This window comes from Neophocaena asiaeorientalis, unplaced genomic scaffold, assembly GCF_003031525.2.
Source record: "Neophocaena asiaeorientalis asiaeorientalis breed wild unplaced genomic scaffold, Neophocaena_asiaeorientalis_V1.1 scaffold14, whole genome shotgun sequence".
NCBI classification, from domain to species: Eukaryota; Metazoa; Chordata; class Mammalia; order Artiodactyla; family Phocoenidae; genus Neophocaena; species Neophocaena asiaeorientalis.
The window spans coordinates 5488641-5509674 of record NW_020175192.1 but is presented as its reverse complement, the minus strand read 5'-3'; the positions used below and the strand labels follow the sequence as shown (position 1 = coordinate 5509674).

The window sequence follows — 21034 nt, the reverse complement described above, 5'->3', positions numbered from 1 at the left end:
GCTCAATTTTCTCAGCACCAGTGTGTGACAACATGTGTGAGGTGTTGCCAACGAGGCACACCAAGACTTTGATATCCAAAGTTTTTATTGGGGGTTAATCACATAGGCATGCAGTGCCTGCATAACTCACCTTAACTACCCAGTCTCCAGCCCCTAGACATCAAACTGACACAGCATGACCCAAGGGTTCCATCATACAAACCACTCTTGTCAGGCAGGAAACTCCAAGGGCTCAGACTTCATTTCCCAGTAACTGGTCAAGGGCCAGTCCTGAAGCCCCTTGGAATGTATAGAGTTTGGGCAACTAAGTTCTGCTGTGTTAACCTTTTCCTGAAACTTACTTAGCACTTATTACGTGCCACCTTTTATGATTAACTTCTTTTTTACCAAGTGAGTTGTATTTCCCCAGCTGGGGTGGAGGACATCATAAGAACAGCAACAGTGTCTTATACCTTTTAGTATCCTGGGGGCTTGCAGAGTTCCATGTATTAACAGACACCCAACAGTCACTTCTGTTTCATGTGATTAAGGCTCATCTTCTAACTAGGCTATAAACTTCCAGAGAAAAAGAACTGGACCGTGCCTGTTTTTTGCATACCTTTTGATGCCCAGATGTCATGGTCTGAATGTTTGTGTCCCCTCAACATGCATATGTTGGAACCTAATCACCAATGTGATGGTATTGGGATGTCATTAGGTCATGAACGTGGAGCCCTCATGGATGGGATTAGTGCCCTTATGAAAGATGACTCAGAGATCCCTCACTCCTTCTACCATGTGAGGTTACAGGCAGAGGTGCTGTTTATGAACCAGGAGGTGGGCTTTCACTAGGCACTGAACCTGTTGGTGACTTAATCTTGGACTTCCCAGCCTCCAGAACTCTAAGAATCTTAACGAATTTCTGTTGTTTATAAGACACCCAGTCTATGATATTTTGTTATAGCAGACCAAGTGCACTAAGACACCAGATCAGGCCCTTAACATGATAGATGCTCAACAAATATGAGATGGTCAATGAACGTAAACATTCCCTTTTTCTCTGGGTCTCTTTGCTGAGGCCAGACCAATGCTTCATCAATGGATGGAGAGAGAGACAGAGAGTGTTTTGCAGAGAAATGAATTGCAGCAATAAATAATCAGCACAGGACATTTTTAGAGACCAAAGGTTTTATTCCAATCAGGAGTCATTTACTTTTGGAAGCTATTTCTCTGAGTCCTTTGTGAAGAGGACAGCCTCAGTGATGCTCTCAGTGATGTAATCTATGTTGTAGGAATTGATACAGGTGAAGTTGATCCGCCCATTCTTGGGGATATAGATATGCTTTTTCTTGACCAAGTAGTCCACCTGTTGGGCTGGTGATGACCATAGGGTCTCAGATCCTGAGGTGGCCACCTCTAGCTCCCCTCTAGCCTAGGGTGAATTATGGAGGAGAGGGAGTGTCAGCCTTTCTGGGGATCCAGAAGAATCTTGAAAGCAGCTCTACCTTCCTCAGGAAAGGATCAAAATCTGGGGTGAAGCTAGGGACTGGTCACCTAGCCCATGAAGTTTATGCTCAAATACAAGCCCAAATACAAGGTCAGAAAGTGGGGAGCTGTCCCTTCCTAGACACTTACGGTTGAGTCCAAGGTAGCTATGGGACCCCTTCTGCTCAGTGATGTGATCCCAGGAGCCTGGGGTTCCCAGGAGCCGGAGCTTCTCCTTCACCTTTTCCTTGGTCATCATGATATTCTCTACAACCCCTTTCAGACTCTGTTTCCTGCCAAGGGAAAGACATCAGGAAATTAAGAGTATAAGGTCTCCCCGTGCTCGCAGCCTCCTCATTGCCTTTCCCCTCTTCTCCCTTCAAAAGTGGTGGAGCCAGGCATCCACCCGGGATGGTTATAAATGGGAGGGGGTTTCAGTCCATATTAATGTAAGCAAGGGAAGCAGACTCTCAGGCAGACTGCCAGAGTAGCAGGCCCTTGGTGCTTCCTCATCTCCTCCTGCAATCTGGGAATGTTCAAATAATTCAATAATAATTTGACCTGGGTCCAAAAAGAGCATCCTATTACCCACTGCCGCAGGCTGGGCAACCCTCAGCATAGCCGCTGCCATTGGTACACAGGGGCTCCTCAGTAAAGAGTAAAGAGGCAATGTGGGCAGGAAGAGAAGCAGCCACTGCATCCTGTGAGTCAGCAAGTCTGTGGGTATCCAGAAGCTCTGCCCACCCGTCCTGCCCCACCCCTCCCCCTTACCATTCTCCCTGCATAGCCGGGTTACAGAGGACAGAGGTGATAATGCGAGCACCCGTGGTAGGAGGGTTTAGCCACAGGGCCTGCACGAAGTCCATCAGCTGCGAGAGGACGCACAGCAGGAGCTCGTTACTGAGTGCCACCACCACGAGGATCCCCACTCCTTCGTCTGCAGCATTGGGACAGACAGCCTGTCTCAGCGCCCCCTCTGCCATTCCCGAGCCGTGCGCGCAGTCTCTGCCCCTTGCCTTGCTGAAGAGAGGGCTGGACCGCGGGGCTCGCCACCCAGCCCCACCAAGTTGGCATCCATGCCCCGGGAAGCTGCCACAGGCTCCTCTTGCAGGAAAAAGTAGCCACAGGTAAGAGCCTTAAAGGTGGAAGGGACTTGAAAGATCACTAACTTCCACCCCTCGTCTTATAGTGGAGGAAACAGAAGCCTGAGAGGCGTGAGATGGGTCAGCTAGAGTCAGTTTTAGCAGCTGAGCTAAGACCATACCACAGAACCTGACTGGTAGCTCAGTGCCCTTCCCTTCTGCCGCCGGTGCCCTCTCTGGAGGCCTGGGTTCTCTCCAGAGGGTAGGACATGTCAAACGTGTCGCTCGTGCCCAGGGTGGGGCACCACCAGGCCTTCCCTTCTCCTCCTGCCCACGTCATACCATAAATACCAAAGTTCTTGGACAGATACTGGCTGCAGAAGAACTCAAAGCCTCGAGACACAAAGTATTGTAAGAATCTAGCATCTTCTTCCAGGTCACCAGTCGCTAAACCTTGATAGGGAATGTCAAAAAATGGAAAGATCTGCTTGCTCTGTAGGAGAAAGGAGAATGAGAAAAGGAAGGGACTGATGGAGGCGCGGCAGGTGGTGAGAGGGAGGGGAGCCAGGCGGGAGGGTGGGCTCACCTTCATGAGGACCATCAACTGTGTCCACTGACCCTGTGTCAGCTTGCAGTTGCCGATGTTCCCAATCACGAAGATACAGCCATGCGGGGCCTGCTGCAGGTAGAGACTGTCTCGTCAGGCGCTTCCTTGACCACGTAGGTCGTGGCAACGGGACATTGGGAGGAGACGTGGTCCTCCATGTTGGCTCCTACTAAAGGGCTACGAATCCAAGCCTAGAAAAGGCCTTGATGATCGAAGGGGGTGGGAAAGGAAAGGGAAACTGTGAATCAAGTCTCGGGGGGTGCTTCTGAGCGAGCACATCTACCTCCACCACATCGAGGAGCATGCTGGGGTCCAAGCACAGCCGTGCAGAGTCCCAGAAGATGTGTTCATAAACTGTAAAGCCCATGTCCTGGAAGACGAGTCCATGCGGTTCTGTGGGGAGACATCCCCCACCAGCTGGTACCCGGCAGGTGGAAAGATGGAAGCAGCCACACCAGAGAGTGAGCCTGAGGCGGCAGGTCAGTGGCCGAAGGCAGGACGGTAACAGGAGAGGGACAAGCATACCTCGGCTCGGCCACCATGTTTCTCGTGACAGAGAGTGCAGAGGACAACAGTGGAGATTGCAAATGGGGTAGGAATCAGGAACACAGGATAGGGGTCTGCTGTCGCCCTCACTTGCCTAACACTCACCTTTTTGAGAAGAAATGATGTAAACTATTTGAGAATCCCGACGCCAAGTTTTGAGGAACTGGGCCCCCAGCTGGAAAGCACCGCTGTCACCTACAGTGTGCACGCCCCCTGCCTGCCAGCAAACAAGAAGCAGGAGTAGCACCTGCAAGCACTGATGTTTCCCAGAAAAAGTTGGGGAAGGAGGGTCACTTCCTCATGGAGGTCAAAGCAACATGCTCCAACACATACGCCTCCGTTGACTCATTCAACCAGATTTACTGAGCACCTACTATGTGCCAGACACTGTAGTAGGCACTTGGGATGCATAAGGGAACAAAAAGAACACCCTCCACCCCCGTGGTGCTCACGTCCATACCAGGCACGGGCAGCCTTTGTCTACAAAGGGCCAAGTAGTCAATGTTTTAGGCTTTCAGGCTGTATAACTACTCAAGTCTGCCTTTATAGCAGAAAACAGCTCTCGACAAAGCAAGCAAATGATCGTGACCATGCTCCAATAACATTTTCTGGACACTGGAATTTGAATTTCATATAATTTTCATGTGTCCCAAAATATTACCCCTCTTTGATTTTCAACCATTAAAAAAAAAAAAAAAAAAAAAAAAAAAAAGAGTGATGGTGATACCAGCCCCACTTCAGATTCAGGTCATCCCCTTCTTAAAAGAGCTTGCACATGATCACGTGGGCTGGTGCGAGGGCCCTGGTTTGGGGTCCTGATCCTGGCTCTGCCCTCCAGTGACCAAGCTGGGGACTCTTTGAGCTTCAAGGGGCCCCGCCAAAGTCTCTTTCAGGTTTATGATTGTACATCCCCGATCCCCGATCTCCACTCCTCGTGTCTCAGTGAGTAAGGAAAGGGCCCTGCTTCTCACCCTGTTCTGCATAATGACTTGGCTGTCCTTTCCAAAGAGGAGGTTCAAGGAGGCCTGGATGAATGATTTCATGCCCATCACTGGCGTGTACTCATAGGTCAGTGAGGGATCCTGGGCGATCTGCATTCGGGTCTTGCGCACGACAGAGGACACCCAGGGCTGGCCTTGGCTGGTCATGCAGGCTGTGAGGGTAAGGGAAGAGCGGGCTCTTTTTTTTGCGGTACGCGGGCCTCTCACTGTTGTGGCCTCTCCCACTGCGGAGCACAGGCTCCGGACGCGCAGGCTCAGCGGCCATGGCTCATGGGCCCAGCCGCTCCGTGGCATGTGGGATCTTCCCGGACCGGGGCACGAGCCCGTGTCCCCTGCATCGGCAGGCGGACTCTCAACCACTGCGCCACCAGGGAAGCCCGAAGAGGGGGCTCTTAATGCCCACCTCAGCATCTGCGAGTTTGGGCTCTTCAGAAAGCCCACAGATCTGTCCTGCCTCTCTTGGGGCTTTGGGAAGTCATGTAGGAAAAGACAACTTTCCTTTTCTTTTTCCCCTTTTATCAAAACAATGTGTTGTTAGTGAATGTATCTAATTTTCATCATTTTAAAAAAGGCAACAGAAACCTATGCCATTTAAAGGGCAAAAATGATAGACAACATGAGAGTTGCAGGTACATGAGACTGAACAAAGGTGACACTGACTTTCACCATAACAAGGGCTGGCTGCATCCCTGAACAGTCCATTTTAGGAGCCATTCTCTGTACAGGAGCGGAGGAGGGAGGGGGTAGAATGAAGAGGCTGAGGAAAGTACAGTGTCCACGCAGGCCCCAAGCGTAGAGCTGGGGGAGAGGACACAGCTCTTATCAAATCCCGGGAAACCCGCAGAGAAGGGCAGAGGGCACAGAAGGACCCAGGAGGTTTTCTGCTCTTTTATTTACCCACTGGGCAATTCTGTTAACAGGAGCAGAGCTGTCCGTCTGGGGAGGCTTGGGTTCTCTCCCGATACGGCCCTCCTAGAGGCAATGATGGTAGACTAGGTCTCACACTCCAAAACTACGAGGCACCTACCTTTATAGGCCAGGAACGTCTTGTTAGGGTGGTCATCTTGTTTGTAGGTCTTCAGCAAGCTGCCTTCTAGCTTCTGGGCTAGGGGCACATCCGTGAACACAGACATCGTTGAGGGAAAGTAGAGCCAAGACTGCTTCCGCTCCTGAAGGCTGCTGCTCTGCAGCATTCCTCCAAGTCTGGACCCGACGGACCAGCCTCTTCCCAGAACCTTGGCAACTCCAACGCAGAGGCTCCGGACAACTGGTCACCAGAGCAACAGAACCCCACCACTCACTGTCTCCGCGGTGGCCATCCTCCAGGGCTACGGGAATACTGCAAGACAACTGGGGAGAACCCTCTGAGAGAGGGGGCCAGGGGAGGGCGTAGGGAGGACCTGGAATTCCCAGGCACCTCTCCCTAACTCACTGGCTCCTCTCGTCACCTAATCCAAAATAACAAGTCAGCCCCTTAGAAGATGGGGCCACGCAGGCAGCCATGAGCCCGGTGAGGGCTCCTCCTGCAGATGGGAAAATCTCTGACCCAGCAGTAACGTGAGTCAAGGGATACATTTTAAAAGCTTCTACTTTCATTTTGCTCAGAGCTCCAGATTTTTTTTTTAATAGAAAGAAATCACTGTTTTCTTCTACAGTTATTTTCATAAAGAGTCCTACGTTTAGAGCAGTATAACTTGCAACTCTCTCGGCCAATCCTATTTCTCTTTTATTTACAGACAAGACTTCTACATTTGCAAACTGTTTCAGTGGTGGCTGAGCAGCAAGTGTAGAAGGCAAGAGATCAAAGGCAGAAAGTGTTGGCCTCTGCAGGATCAGTCTTGCATTTTGCTTTCTTTTTTTTTCCAAATGACTTTGTGATCCTTGCAGACACTGTTGGTGTCTCACTCAAATACATTTTCCAGCACTGTTGATGGATAAGGCTTATCTTTCAGATCTACCTTCCAGATTGTCCTTGGCAACAGGAAACCACCTGGCAGGTTACACCCCCATTAGCATCACACTTACACCCCCAGGACTGCCTGATCCTGGCATACAAAAAGCCAGCCCTCTTGCCTTGGGGGATGCACGTGGCTCAATTTGCACCTTAGGGCCCATCCCCCAATCAGGCCAAGGCCCCATCCTTGCATGGCCCCCTCCCCTTCACAATCGTGCTTCCCTCACTTCCTTACAGGTTCCTCCTACAGGGCATTCCCTCTGAAAATCACGTGCCCCAAATCTCTGTCTCAGCCTGTGCTTCCAGGGAACCTGCCTTGAGACAATGACAGTGGAAGTTATCCTTATTATTGTAGAAAACTATAAAACTTCAAAAAACAATAACAAAGAGCACCGATGTCCTACTATCAATCCACAACCACAGTTAACATTTTGGTGTACACCCCTCTGGTTTCTTCTCTAAGATGTTTATATTTTAAGATGATGGTTATTGGGACTTCCCTGATGGCGCAGTGGTTAAGAATCCGCCTGCCAATGCAGGAAACACTGGTTCGATTCCTGGTCTGGGAAGATCCCACATGCTGTGGAGTAACTAAGCCCGTGCGCCACAACTACTGAGCCTGTGTTCTAGACTCCGCGAGCCACAACTACTGAGCCTTTGTGCCACAACTACTGAAACCTGCACACCTAGAGCCTGTGCTCCGCAACAAGAGCCTGTGCTCTGCACACCTAGAGCCTGTGCTCCGCACACCACGAGGAAGAGTAGCCCCTGCTCGATGCAACTACAGAAAGCCCGCGTGCAGCAACGAAGACCCAACACAGCCAGAAAAAAAAAAAGATTATGGAGATCAAAATTGCCGTGTCATTTTTCATCATTCTTGTTTTCACTACACATTTCAGTTGTGACAATTTTAACATCTGTGCCAATGAGAACTTTTCATGCAGCAGGTGATAAAAAACCCAACCTAAACTAGCTTGAGAAAGAGAAGGAATTTCTTGGCTCTATAACGGGGCAGCCCAGGGTACATCTGACCTCACTCATCGTTCAGGCCAGAGCGTAATGAGTCGTCAGGGTTCCAGCTCCCTTTTCTGTGGTTCCCTTGGCTCTGCTCTTCCGGATGTTTCTGCTCTGTTCTCGGGCTGACTCTGGGCACGGGAGCAAATGCCAATGTAGCACATGTGCAGAGGAAACGCATCTGAGGAATTTACATTGCAGCTCTATTTGCAAATAAACTAAATGCCAATTCCTGAAGGAATGTTTACATTAATAATGGGATATCCATATAATGGAATTCCAGGCAGGTGTTAAAGGCAGCCCTATGTGTACAAATGTATAAAAATATTCAAGATACATCATTAAGAACAAAGGAGGTACAAATAGATAGCAAAGTGGGGAATATTTGGGGGGATATATCAATAAAAGATGCATTTGCATGTATATGCCTAGAAAATCTCTGGAAGGGTGCATGAGAAGCAGGTAACTGTGATCACCTCTGCAAACTGGAACAGGCTGGCTGGTGGACAAGGACAGAGAATAACCCTGACTTGCTCTCCACTGGACACCACGTTGTGCCTTGGAAATGTTAGACCACCTGCATATGATTTCTCATTTAAAAAGTGTTTATGGGCTTCCCTGGTGGCGCAGTGGTTGAGAGTCCGCCTGCCGATGCAGGGAACACGGGTTCATGCCCCGGTCCGGGAAGATCCCACATGCCACGGAGCAGCTGGGCCTGTGAGCCATGGCCACTGGGCCTGTGCATCCGGAGCCTATGCTCCGCAACGGGAGAGGCCACAGCAGTGAGAGGCCCACGTACCGCAAAAAAAAAAAGTGTTTATGTTTTCAAACAATGGCTGCAGCCTTTCCAGAAGTTACACCCTCACTATCCAGAAGAAGAGAAAGCGTCTCTTCTCTTGGCTCCTTGCAAGAACGAGGAAGCTTCCCTCCTCGAAGCCCCCGGCCTCCTTTCTCTGGCTGCAGTGGGTCACTGGCCCATCCCTGACCAAGGATGGGATACTCTGGTGAGTGCAAACCAATCACCTAGAGCTGAGGGAGGGTGTTCATCCCTCCCAAACTGCACAGCTAAGAATGGACAGAAGCATTCCCTAAAAGAGTTGCCAGGTGTTCTCAGAAATGGGAGAGCGGAGAAGGGTTGCTGGAAAGGCAGTCAGAGAGTGTTCACTGAATCATCCATTCCCAAGGCTTAAGAACCACCATCTTTTTTTTTTTTTAAATTTTGGCCGCATAGGCTCTTCTAGTTGCAACGCGGGCTTAGTTGCCCCACAGCATGTGGGATCTTAGTTCCCCGACCAGGGATCTAACTCATGTCCCCTGTGCTGGAAGGTGGATTCTTAACCACTGGACCACCAGGGAAGTCCCCAGGAACCACCATCTTTAATGGCTATTTTTACGTGTGTTGGCTTTGTGCTTCCCAAGGTGTTAAACATCCATGGTCCCCATTGCTGTCTCAGCAGCAGAGGGAAGGTTCCTTTCTGGTCTACCCCAGGCTACGGAGAGTGACAGCATGTGGGAAGTAACGGAGGGGGCGGTTGGCTTGTGCCTGCGGCTCTGCCTGGAAGCTGATCAGCCAATAACTGGGGATGGAGTGTTTGTGGCCCCAAGTTCTGATCATTCCTGGGGTGTTCCCTAGAACACCAGCCCACGCTCTAGGGGCCCGGGCTTCAGAGTTGTGACACACAGGCTCAGTAGTTGTGGCTCACGGGCTCTAGAGCGCAGGCTCAGTAGTTGTGGTGCATGGGCTTAGTTGCTCCGCGGCATGTGGGATCTTCCCAGACCAGGGCTTGAACCCATGTTCCCTGCATTGGCAGGCAGATTCTTAGCCGCTGCACCACCAGGGAAGTCCCACATACTTTGCTTCTAATAACCACTTCTTTTATCTTTTTCACAATCTTGGTCTCTTTGCTGAATTCTTTCTTCAAAGAAGACAAGGACTGAGGCCCTTCTTCCAGCTTTTCACTGCTGGAATCAATCTGTCAGACTTATTGTTGAGCTGTACCCACAGGTCTGCAAGCCATGTACTTGTCCAGGCTCAAGAGCTCAGAGTCAGCAACAGAGACGTCAATGGTGTAATGGATGAGAGGGACCTTACATGTCTGAAGCAAGGTCTTGGAGCGACACCCCACTGTGTGTGGCAGACGGCAGGCAGGACAAGGCAGTAGTCTTCACTCCTGGGGTAATAGAGAGATTACCAGTTATAGGGGACTTGACGTCAGAATGGCTCATCAGTTAACAGGGAAACCAGCAAAGGGGTGCATCCGTCATGGCTCCTTTGGTAAACTATCATAGTTGAAACAGTTCTGATCTAAAGATTAGAACAATCACTAGCTAGGGCCAGGGTAAGTACATAGGCATTTACTGTAGGCTCTATGATTAAGAGGGAAGGTCAGTCAGGTGAGTAGGGTGTAGGTGAAGCAGGGACTGGCCCAGCAGGGGATGTACAGAGAGCAAGAGAACAGCCATCTTGGGTGGCCTGACCATACAGTTATATATCTAACTCCAGCTTCTTTCCTAACTTCCGACTTGGGAATCCAAACGCCTACATAGTATTCCAATAAGTCATTCATAGATGTTTCAAATTTACTGTATCTAAAAACTAACTCATAGTTTCATATCCTCCCATCATTTCTCCCCATTTTAGTAAGTGGCAAGTCCCTTCTGCCAGATTCTCAGCCCAAAACTCTTGGTCTCATCCCGGACTTCTCTCTTTCTCATACACCCTACCTCCAAGCCATCAGCAAACCCTGTCAGTTTTACTTTGTAACATATTTAGAATCTGTTCACTTTAAAATTATTACTTATTGCTGGAAGGGATGGGTGAGTGGATGAGTGGAGGGTACAATCTGTGTTTGGATGGGCGACAGAGGGTACAGTCTGTGTGAAGGTACAAAGAAAAATTAGCTCTTTAGTGAATTTAAATGTCGTTGGGGGAATTCCCTGGTGGTCCAGTGGTAGGACTCTGCATGTTCAATGCCGAGGGCCCGGGTTCAATCCCTGGTTGGGGAACGAAGATCCCATAGGCTGTGCAGTGTGGCCAAAAGCTAAAAATGAAGTGTGGTTGGAAAAAAAGTGTATGGGGGAGAGGAGTGGTGTGAAATCAGGTTAGGAGGGTAGACACTTGTCCATCTAATGCCAGGCCCTTGTGTTAAGGGGTCTGAATCCTACCCCAAACGCTTCAGAAAATCACTGAATGATTTTGAGAAAAGGAAGGACACAGATTTATACTTTAGAAAAATCCATCTGTGGGCTTGTGGGAGATGAACTGGAGGGAAGCCAGAGCTAGGCAAGAAGGCCCAGTGAAGACTATCTGAGTTAATTCAGTTAAGTGTTGAAGGCCTGAGATATGCTGTGGGTACTGGGTAAACTCATCAGATGTCCTCCATAAAAATACCAGGCACCACACCAAGCCTGGAGGGAGATGTCAGTTCTGCAAAATATCTGCTTAATTTAAACAATATCTTATGTATCATTAATAATATTCATTTACTTTTGTCCAACTTTTCTACCTTTTGTTTAAGAAACATCTTTTTCCTTACAACAACTTGCAAGAAATGTTAAAGGAAAGCAAGGCAAAGTTTTCAAAACTGTTTCATTCTACGGGGTCAGAAGTGCAATACCAGAACGGGTCAAACCAGGTAGCCAGCGAGCCTACCAAGGGGATGGGCATGAGAGTTCGGGTTAGGGAGAAAGGACTAGTTTGCTCTTAAAATGTGCTCTCCCCTCTGCGTCTTCATGTAGCGGTGATGTTTGCCACCAGCCTCATATGTTTCTCCTTCCCCCCAAATGGTAAGCATTTCTTCATTGGGAAAGCCGCTGCCTGTGGCCCTGGGAGAGGGTTCCGACGTCAGTTAGATTCAGACTTGGGCCCAAGGGGAGCCCGCAGAGGAAGGGCTCAGTCACATGATCCAGTGATGGGGAGAGAAAACAGAGAAGCCGTGGGTGGCGCTGAGCTGATGCAAAGCTCTCCTGTGGCCAGCACTCTCTTCTCTGAGAAGAACTGACCCATCCACTCTTCCTTCTGGGAATACCAACAGCAGAAGCAATAAGACTTCATCTTGTTTCTTGCCGAAGAGGCTTTGGGAACTGTGTTTACTGTGTGTTATAAAGTGTGGTTCCTCACTAGCAACTCAGAAATGAAACCTGTAGTGAAATGGGTTCTTTAGCTCCTAATTTTCTTAAAAGGCTGGGGAGAAGGAGTCATAGAATGACTGGTCATTCCCTCAGGAGTGAAGGACGGAGGCTGAGAGATGCTCTTCCTGGACCAGTCAAGCAAGAGTTTCCCAGAGTCCTTTGGAGAAAAGCAGGCCATGGCAGATCATGGGACCTTCCTGAGCTTGGGGTCCCATTGTATTTTGGTTTCTGATAGGAAATCTTTAAAAACAGGACCAGAGAAGGACTGTTAGAAAGAGCAGCCTGGGACAGAATTGGGAAGTAAGTTTATATTTGTTTTTCTATTATTGGGCCAGAGATTACCACAAAGCAGCTCAGAACAACACACATTTATTATTTCACTTTCCATGGGTCAGGAGCCTGGGTCTTCTGCTCAGGGTCTCACCAGGCTGCAATGACCGTGTTGGCCAGGGCTGCAGCCTCACCTGGGGCTCAGGGTCCTCTTTCAGGTTCACACGGAACCCATTTCCTTGCAGCTATATAGAGCTCACCGTGGCTGGCTTCCTCAAGGCTAGTAGGTGCATCTCTCTTCTCTGCCCTCTGACCTTCTTTGAAAGGGCTCACCTGATTAAGTCAGGCCCACGTGAGGATAATCTCCCTTTCTGTTAACCTAAGTCAATGGATTAGGGACCTTAATTACATCTTCAAAATCCCTTCCCCTCTGCCACATAACAGGACATAATCACAAGAGTAGCATCCCATCACTTTCGGCATTTTCTATTTGTTAGAAGCAAATTACAGGCCCCACCCACGTTCAAGGGGAGGGGATTATATAAGGACATGGGTCCTTGGAGGTCATCTCAGAATTCTGCCTGCCACAAAGTCCAAGAGCTTCTGGAGAAAACAGCCCTTCCGTGAGGGGTGACTGGAGTGGATGACAATTTCATGAGGTCAGAACGATTCGTTAAAGAGTTCACATGGATCTCTCGCTGTAATGGGTTGTACAGTGCCACCTACCAAAAGGTATGTCAACCAGAACCTCAGAACGTGACCCGATTTGGAAGAAGGGTCTTCGCTGATATAATTAAGGCAAAGATCTTGAGACGAGATCATCCTGGATTAGAATAGGCCCCAAATCCAAATCCGATCTGTCTCTTACAAAGATACATCTGTGCCTTTATAAGAGACAGGAAAGGAGAGGACACACAGGGACACCGGGGGAAAGTGAAGACAGAGGTAGACATCAAAGCTATGTGTCTTTAAGTCAATGAAAGCCAAGAATTGCCACAGCCATCAGAGGCTGGGAACGGGGCCTGGAATGGACTCTCCTTCAGGGCCTCCAGAAGGAACCAGCCCTGTCAACACCTTGATTTCAGACTCCTGGCCTCCAGAACTGTGAGAGAATGAATTTCTGTTGTTTTAAGGCTCCAAGGCTGTGGTCACTTGTTGCGGCGGTCTTGGGAAACGAGCATACTCACTGTCCCCATGTGAATTAATGTCCAGGAGATGGGCTTGGTGGCCACAGGTATGACACGAACTCAGACTCTACAGAAATGCCAGTTCCCAGAGATGCCCTAGGGGAACCAAAGCAAGCTAGCCTTGTAAGCCAAGCCACATTCATTACAGAATGTAGGAGATGTCCATTCATTGTTATCCTTTTGTTGCCTCCCTTCACTGATGAATGTGTTTGATTCAGCAGCTATTAAAAAAAAAAAAAAGCGAAAACAACTGTAGCTTAACAGGATAGACATTTATTTCTCTTTCATTTAAGAGTTTTAAACATAAGCAGTTCAGGGCTAAAGAGATGACTTCACACCGTTGGACACCCAGGCTCCCCATGTCTGGTTCTTCTGCCATTGGCAACACATGGTTGCCATCTCATGACCAAATGTGGCTGCTTCAGTTCTTACCATCACATCTGCATTCCAGCCGGCTGGAAGTGAACAAGCGGACATGGGGGATACACCCTTTCCCTTTCAGACGTGGAAGCTGCACACTTCAGTCAGCTAGGACTTAAGTCACTTAGTCACACCTAGCTGCAGGTGAGGCCGCAATGTGTTTTTAGGGAGGCCACGTGCCCCAATAAAACTTAAGGGTTCTGTTACTCAAGGAAGAAGGGAAGAATGGAGAATGGACAGCAAATTCTGCCCACAGGAGGCAACAAACACAAAGTCTGACTTGACGAATCGCCTCTCAAATCTGGGGCCCAGGGAGATGGGAGAAAAGGCTCGTAAATGGAAATCCAGGAGTGCATAGCACGCCCACTACCCTTCTGACTGATTATAGGATGAAACAGAGCCTGGGAAATGTGGCTTTGAGACAGCAGTAATAAGATGAGCATGGAGAGTTAAGAGTGTTCCTCCTTCCCCATCACACCCTCAGCTGTGGGTAGAATTGTGTCCTCCTAAAAGAGATGTTGAATCTTAAACTCTGGTACCCCAGAATGTGACCTTATTTGGAAATAGGGTCTTTGCATGTATAATCAAGTTAAAATGAAGTCTTACGGAATTATGCTGGGCCCTGATCCAATGGCTGGTGTCCTTATAAGAGGAGGGAAATTTGGACACAGACACATGGGGGAGAAAGCCAGACAAAGATGGAGGCAGAAGTTGCAGTGAGGCAGCTATGAGTCAGGCGACACCCAGGCTTGCTGGCAGCCACCAGAAGCTACAAGAGGCAAAAGGGGATTCTTCCCCCAGAGCCTTCAGAGGGAGCATGATCCTGCCAACACCTTGATTTTGGACTTCTAGCCTCTAGAACTGAATAATTTTCTGTTTGTGGTGATTTGTTATGGAAGGTTTAGCAAACTAATATACCATCTCCCTCTTCCGGTTCCTTAGGGTACATTCTCACAAATGTACCATAAAGCACAGACATCTAAAAGTGCCCTCTCTCTTAAACCTTCTGTCCATCCTTAAAATTACCTCATTATAAATGCTGCACCGCAATGGTAGGGTGAGCCAAACCATGACCAAAAGGTCAGGCACAGGCCAGATCAGGGTCTGAACGTGAAAAGAGAGCTGGAGGGGGAGGTGTACAGTGACATGGAGGTGACACCAGCGGAATCAGCCTGAGGTAGGGATGAACCTGTGGAAGAAAGACCAGGCAGGACATGCCCACAGTGACCAAAGGCAAGTGGGTCCAAGATCCAGGCTGTCAACAGAAGCAGGACCAAACAAAGACCAAAGCCAGGAGACCTGGGACTAGTCCGAGCTCCATACTCCATGACACCCCTTACACTGGAGGAGCCCTTTCAGTTTCCAAATCTTTTCACATACAGCCTCTCATCTGAGCTTCAAAACCAGTGTGCAGGAACTGAGTAGAGCAGTAATATAATCTGCGTTTGATTCACAGGCAAACAGAGATGTTAAATCACTTGCTCTGTGTGACTGATGGTGAGCAGTGAGTGCAGGGAAAAGAAAGTGAACTTGGGAGCCTGGTAGACTGGGTTAGAATCAGCACAGCAAGCTCTTTGATTTCTATGCAGCTGTATTTTTTCTTTGTTGTCACTACAACATAACATTTGGAGAGCACCTCTTAGAGTGTTGGCATATTTATTGATGGGTCATTCCCTTCCTTCCTTTTTTATTTGTTTTTTCCAGCTCCAAATTCCGTGCAGTGTTGCCTTTCATTGACTACACTAATCTTGGCTACTCACAATTCACCTCTCTAAGAAGTCAGTTTCTTCATCCATTTTATCAAAGGATTGGGCTAAACCATTCCTAGGGTCTCTTCAAGTTTTTGCAAGTCAGGGCAACTTGCAAACTCTGTCCACACCTGTTGTACCTTAAACCGCCGTCAGGGGGCGCCTCGCACCGCTTATGCCTTGGATGGAGCACAAAAGCTCTGCATAAACGCTGAAGCTGCAAAGCTCTGCCTAGGGCTCCCCAGAGGTCGAAGAAAGCCAGCCGTCCCAGTCACCCTCATTCCCCTTCTAAAGGCAAGAGAGGAGAGAAAGGGTTATGCTCCGTTTATTTGATAGATGAGGAAACTGAGGAATGCATTCTGATTTTCCTTAATCGCATAATAGGATGAGCTATGAAAGAGTCGATGGCCTTATGGAGCTTCTGCTCATTAGACAGTTGAGCATCATACTTCAACTGCTCACTCACTGGCCTAAGGCAGACTGTCCGCAGCGCGTTTGGCAGGGGGCTGGGGCGGGCATTAGCAGATCTGTACCCCCATTGCCGGCTCCCATTTTTTCCCCGGGACAGACACACAAACAAAGACATACTCCCTCCGCCAAGGGGGTCTGAGAGGGAGCCTGGATCTCTGGCTTTTAGGATGGAACCATGAAGGACACTGTTTCCGTGGCCCCAGGACAACAGGGAGAAGCTGCTCAACTCTGTAAGGGTTGAAGAATGAAGCTGGTGTGGAATGATAGCCCCGTGACCCCCCACAAGGACCACAGCCTGCACTTACCATCACTCCCCAGAAGAATCTACCATGGGGAGAGTCCTAGGAAAGTCTGTTATCAAGCTCCCCCTCTCCCTAATTCTGCCTGCCCCTCAGCAGTCCCACCTGATGCAGAAGGAAGGTTCCCTCTGAAAAACCCAGTCACCCCTCATCCCCTGTCCTCCAGCTCAGCACTCTCCCCTCCCACCCCCTCACTTCTGCCCACGCCCAGGCAGGGCCAGCCCTTCCGCGGGCCCTTTTGTTCTCACTGGTCTGTAAGTCTTCACACCCCCAGGCTCAGAGGATGGTTGCTTGTCTTCCACAGTTCAAGTGCTCAGGCCCCGTGCTAGCGCTAGGGAGAGCAGCCCGCTTGGCATCCAAGGATGTAAATCCCCCTCAGCCTGACACCTGGCCACAGGTTGCTGGAGAAATGACCAGAGCAGCTGGCTGCCTCTCCATCAGATGCACCGGTGACAATTCGCAGATGGAGTCCACAGCCCCGGTGCAAGTCTAAACACTCCAGAGGAGACTGACAGCTGGCACACGGGTGCCCATCGAGCAAGACTCAAGCCTTATGAGCTCCTGGATAGCGTTCAAGGACAATTCTACACACCAGAGCGCCCTTCCTCCCCCAAGTCATTCTTCTCCCCTGCCTAGCACTGACTGGGCAACTTCCCTCGGCCATGCTGGGAAAATATCCACAGGTGGGGAGAGAGCAGAGGCCCTCTTATGTGTCCCCAGGCTAAAGCGAGATTTCCTTCTCCCCTAAGGGTTCCACAGTTGAGTCCTTGCCAAGAAACTTTCCATACCTCAGACACCAGAGATCTCACACTGCTCTGGGTTGAAAAGGAGAAAGTCATCTTTGGTATGCAAACATCCTAAGAAATAAAACCTGGACTCCTGGACAAAAGAAAGCAGCTGAGGCCAGGTCCAATTCACAGGGAACACCCATATGTGGAAACCCACCGAGCTTATCCTCAGGGCAGATCAGAGTTTCATATCCCTGGAGCCCCTGAATTTAGCCAATGCATTGTATGCTCTGTCATCCAGCACGTTAAACTTTTGACGATTTACTGGCTATCCTGTAAATCAACCCGGACAATGGTCTCTGCTCATGGAGTTTAAATAAGAACCCACAAAATGACCCAGGGATTTCCATTGCAATTTTCTTTCCATAGGAAACTGCCTGATAAAGTTCATAAAAATTGAAATAAGGGAAAAAAACTATCAACGACCTCAAACTTGGAACTCCAGTTTTACTTCAAGAGGATAATATAGATTCCTGCCTCCCAGGAAAGGGAGTGGGAAGGTAGAGGTTATGGAAAGGAAGGGAAATGTCAGAATATATTTATAACCCAAGACATCTGCCCAACACAAACAACGGTCTGCATGTCCAGACACACACACATACAGCACCAAACAAAACTGGTTCCTGAATCCACCACCGGCTTATAGCACAAGAGCTCCATATGCCCTGATCCCAGGCACAGCAGCCCCATCCTCCTGTGGACACACTGCTCAATCCCCTGGGTAGAATGTCTTCCAGGAATTTTGGAAAGGGTGGGGAGACAGGAGTGTCAAAGGCTCAAACTCCATCTCCTTCACCCAAACAGACTTCATTTTTCATTTCATGAGGATTAAAAAGAAAGGGGCAACGATTAGTCCAAATTTATTGCCTCGGTCAAAAGCCAGCTCTAAGAAGGGAGAAAGTGGATTATGCAAAGAAAACAAATGGAGAGAAAAGAGGACAATGGATACTTTGCATTCAGTAATATTTATTAATTTGATTTTAAAAGGAAAAGAAGGAATCCATTCTAATGGTTCACCTTCCCATGAACCCAGGAGCCCCCCAAAACTCTAAAGAAGTCCTTCTGACCCTGCTGTGAGGTAGATCAGAGCCGTCCTGTGTCTAAAGTGAGGGAGGCTGGAGCTTAGAGGGCTGTAATGAGGGAGCCAGGAACCAAACCCCAAACCTTGACCTTTTCTAGCTGCTGCTTCTCAGCCTGGGTCGCCAGGGCCTCCAGTACACTGATTGGTTCATCAGGGTCTGGGTGGCAGAAGGAATGGAACGAGGGTGCTCTCTTTGCCCTAAGCACACAGCACTCAAGTGAGCAAGGGGATGGGTGCCCAGCCAAAGCCAGCCCGGCTGCTGCAAGGACAGCCAGACACTCAAGCTGCTGAGGTAGTGGTGAAGTTCAGGGGTGGGGTTTAGAAAACATCTTTTGGAAGGAGAGAGAGAGAGAGAGAGAGAGAGAGAGAGAATGGTGAAAACCCACTTGGTAAGGGTTGCCCCTCCCAAGCCAGACCCCCTCCCCCTCTCACGGCCTAGTGGTCAGGTTCCCAAGGGCAGAATTTTCCAGCTGGGAAACTCCACAGGGCTCATTCCGAACAGACCAGAGGCTCTCCAAAGGTTCTGGATCAATGGAGTTGTTTCTTCAAGGCCTAAGAAAGTCCCCAGGAAGCCCTGAAAAAAAATGGAGGTGAGGTATCTTGGGGTGAGGGGGCAGAGGGTGGGAACAGGAGAGGGAAATGGGTGAAGGTCAGGGACCTTGAGGGGCACGTGCGGTTACACAAAAGCCTTGGGGACCCACCCTGCCACAAAGCCCAACCCAGCTTCAACCCGGCCCGGTTCCTACCCGGGAAGAATTCGCACTCACACATTCCAGAGCCTGTCTAGCCTTCATCCCAGAAGTGGATTCTCACCTTCATAGCTATCAAATCTTTCAAAGAAACCAAAGCTGAGCCCAAGGGCTTTGGGGGACCTCTAGTCTAGTCAAAGCCAGCCCAAGAGGTGGCAAGAAATCTGGGCAAAGAAACTGAGCTACAACACCAAAACTAGAGCTGACCAGGTGAGGGGGGCCCTCGGGCACAGCGGGACCCACCCCATCCCGGGCCCCCCCTTGCTCCTGGGGTGGAGAACAACCGGCCCGCCCTCCTTTGCTTCAACCCCAGGGCAGGGTGGGTTGGGATGCGGGAAAAGAAAGGGCCCTGGGTTCCATTTCGGTTCCCTACTCCATGCCCCACTTCCCTCCATGCAGAGACCCCAGCCCCATCTTCTCCTACCTAACCCCAAGCTCAAAAAACTGAAGGGGCTGCCCTGGTGGCGCAGTGGTTGAGAGTCCGCCTGCCGAGGCAGGGGACACGGGTTCGTGTCCCGGTCCGGGAAGATCCCACATGCCGCGGAGCGGCTGGGCCCATGAGCCATGGCCGCTGAGCCTGCGTGTCCGGAGCCTGTGCTCCGCAACGGGAGAGGCCACAACAGTGAGAGGCCCGCATACCGCAAAAAAAAAAAAAAAAAAAATCTGAGGTCTGGAGAGGAAACTGAGGTTGGACCATAATCTCACAGTGAAGGTTCCTTCCCAGCAGGAGTACAGGCATCTGAGGAGCCGGGTCCTCTTCCCAAGCGCCTCCTCCACACTCCCTGGCAGTCTGTGGCCAGTGCCACCTGCCAGCCTGTCCTCTGGAGGGGAGGCAGGGCTTGGAAAGGACCACTGCCCAGCCCCCAGAGCTGAAAAGAAGCCCCCAACCTAACACTTTCCTTGTCTTCTACAACATGCCATGGCTACTCTCCACACATCTGCTGTTTCCCAAGGCAAGGAGCTTGAAGGAAAGGCAGGGAAGGAGCCTCCATCTTCAGAAACCAAAAGGTCCTCTTGTGCCTAAGAACTGGGCGGGGACAAGAGCCTTATTCAGGCAGAGACAGGGGTGGACGCTTAGGATTTTCTTGCAGTGCCTATTCTCTTGTTCCTGGTCATCCACGAAAGAGGGGATCAGAAATGTTTCTTTCCCTCCTGCAGTAGGGAGAGAAATCCATGTTCTAATCTCTTTGAATAGTGATTAAAATCCTTGACTATTAGAGAGGCTGCTCCCCAGGGACAGGGCAAGGTCACACAGCCCACCTGCAGCCCGGACAAGAGTTTCTTGGGGTTCAGGAAGGCACCCTCTCCCAGGGAGGTCGGGGAGCGATCAGGAGGGTGGGAGAGGGAGAGGGCAGGAGAGGGTGCTCACCAACCCTCAGATCATGCCTTCCGAGTCACCCCTGGATACTGCTTCCACTGATTTCTGTGCAGCCTGGAAGAGGGCAGATCCACCATGCTGCTTGCATCTGTGGTCTCTTCCCTCCCTCTCCCTGGGAAGGAAAGCTCCAACAAGGCTAGAGCCTGTCTGGCACTCAAGCTGCACAGTCTCTGGCCTTTCTCTCACATCAGCCCACAGTTTTCGCTGGGAACAAGTACTGAACAAGGAGTATCCGGTGCTTGGAAGAAAAGGGAGCAAAACAAGGGGACGGTTTCTCCTCCGATGGGGAGACCCACGCCTTGCATATGAGACCCTCCAGTTAAGATGGAGTGAGGAGCTTTCCCATCTGGAAAAAGGAAGGAAGCTGAGTCCCACAAACCCTTTTTTTTTTTAAATAAATTTATTTATTTATATTTATTTTTGGTTGTGTTGGGTCTTCATTGCTGCACGCGGGCTTTCTCTAGTTGCAGCGAGAACTAGAGAAAACTAGTTTTCTGGTTGGGGGCTACGCTTTGTTGCAGTGCATGGCCTTCTCATTGTGGTGGCTTCTCTTGTTGCGGAGCATGGGCTCTTGGTACACGGGCCTCTCGCTGTCGTGGCCTCTCCCATCGCGGAGCACAGGCTCCAGACGCATGCAGGCTCAGCGGCCATGGCTCACGGGCCCAGCCGCTCTGCGACATGTGGGATCTTCCCGGACCGGGGCACGAACCCGTGTCCCCTGCATCGGCAGGAGGACTCTCAACCACTGCGCCACCAGGGAAGCCCCCAGGGCTCACTTCTTACTTGAGTTTCTTTGCTTGGTTTGGCTTACTTTCCACTCACATGCCTAGACTCACATCTCCCC

The 21034-nt window shown here is 50.0% G+C and overlaps 1 protein-coding gene across 1 annotated transcript; it reads right to left on the bottom strand.

Moving 5' to 3' along the window:
• Nucleotides 1-1156: 1156 nt before the first annotated feature.
• On the bottom strand, nt 1157-5921 carry GOT1L1 (glutamic-oxaloacetic transaminase 1 like 1). Its single transcript, XM_024765151.1, has 9 exons — nt 5728-5921; nt 4671-4852; nt 3805-3916; nt 3437-3546; nt 3133-3225; nt 2889-3039; nt 2236-2401; nt 1615-1757; nt 1157-1353 (listed from the first exon to the last, which is right to left on the bottom strand). Exons 1-9 carry the CDS (start codon nt 5891-5893, stop codon nt 1202-1204), a joined length of 1275 nt encoding a protein of 424 aa, XP_024620919.1. The 5' UTR covers nt 5894-5921; the 3' UTR covers nt 1157-1201.
• Nucleotides 5922-21034: the final 15113 nt, after the last annotated feature.

What these genes read in the sequence shown, in the direction of transcription:
- GOT1L1 (XM_024765151.1), bottom strand. Translation starts at nt 5,893, where the DNA reads ATGCTGCAGAGCAGCAGCCTTCAGGAGCGGAAGCAGTCTTGGCTCTAC. An exon ending in AAGTCATTATGCAGAACAGG is followed by an intron (nt 3,917 to 4,670) that starts GTGAGAAGCAGG and finishes GTTTGCTGGCAG; the next exon opens with GCAGGGGGCGTGCACACTGT. An exon ending in CATCATTTCTTCTCAAAAAG is followed by an intron (nt 3,547 to 3,804) that starts GTGAGTGTTAGG and finishes GTCTCCCCACAG; the next exon opens with AACCGCATGGACTCGTCTTC.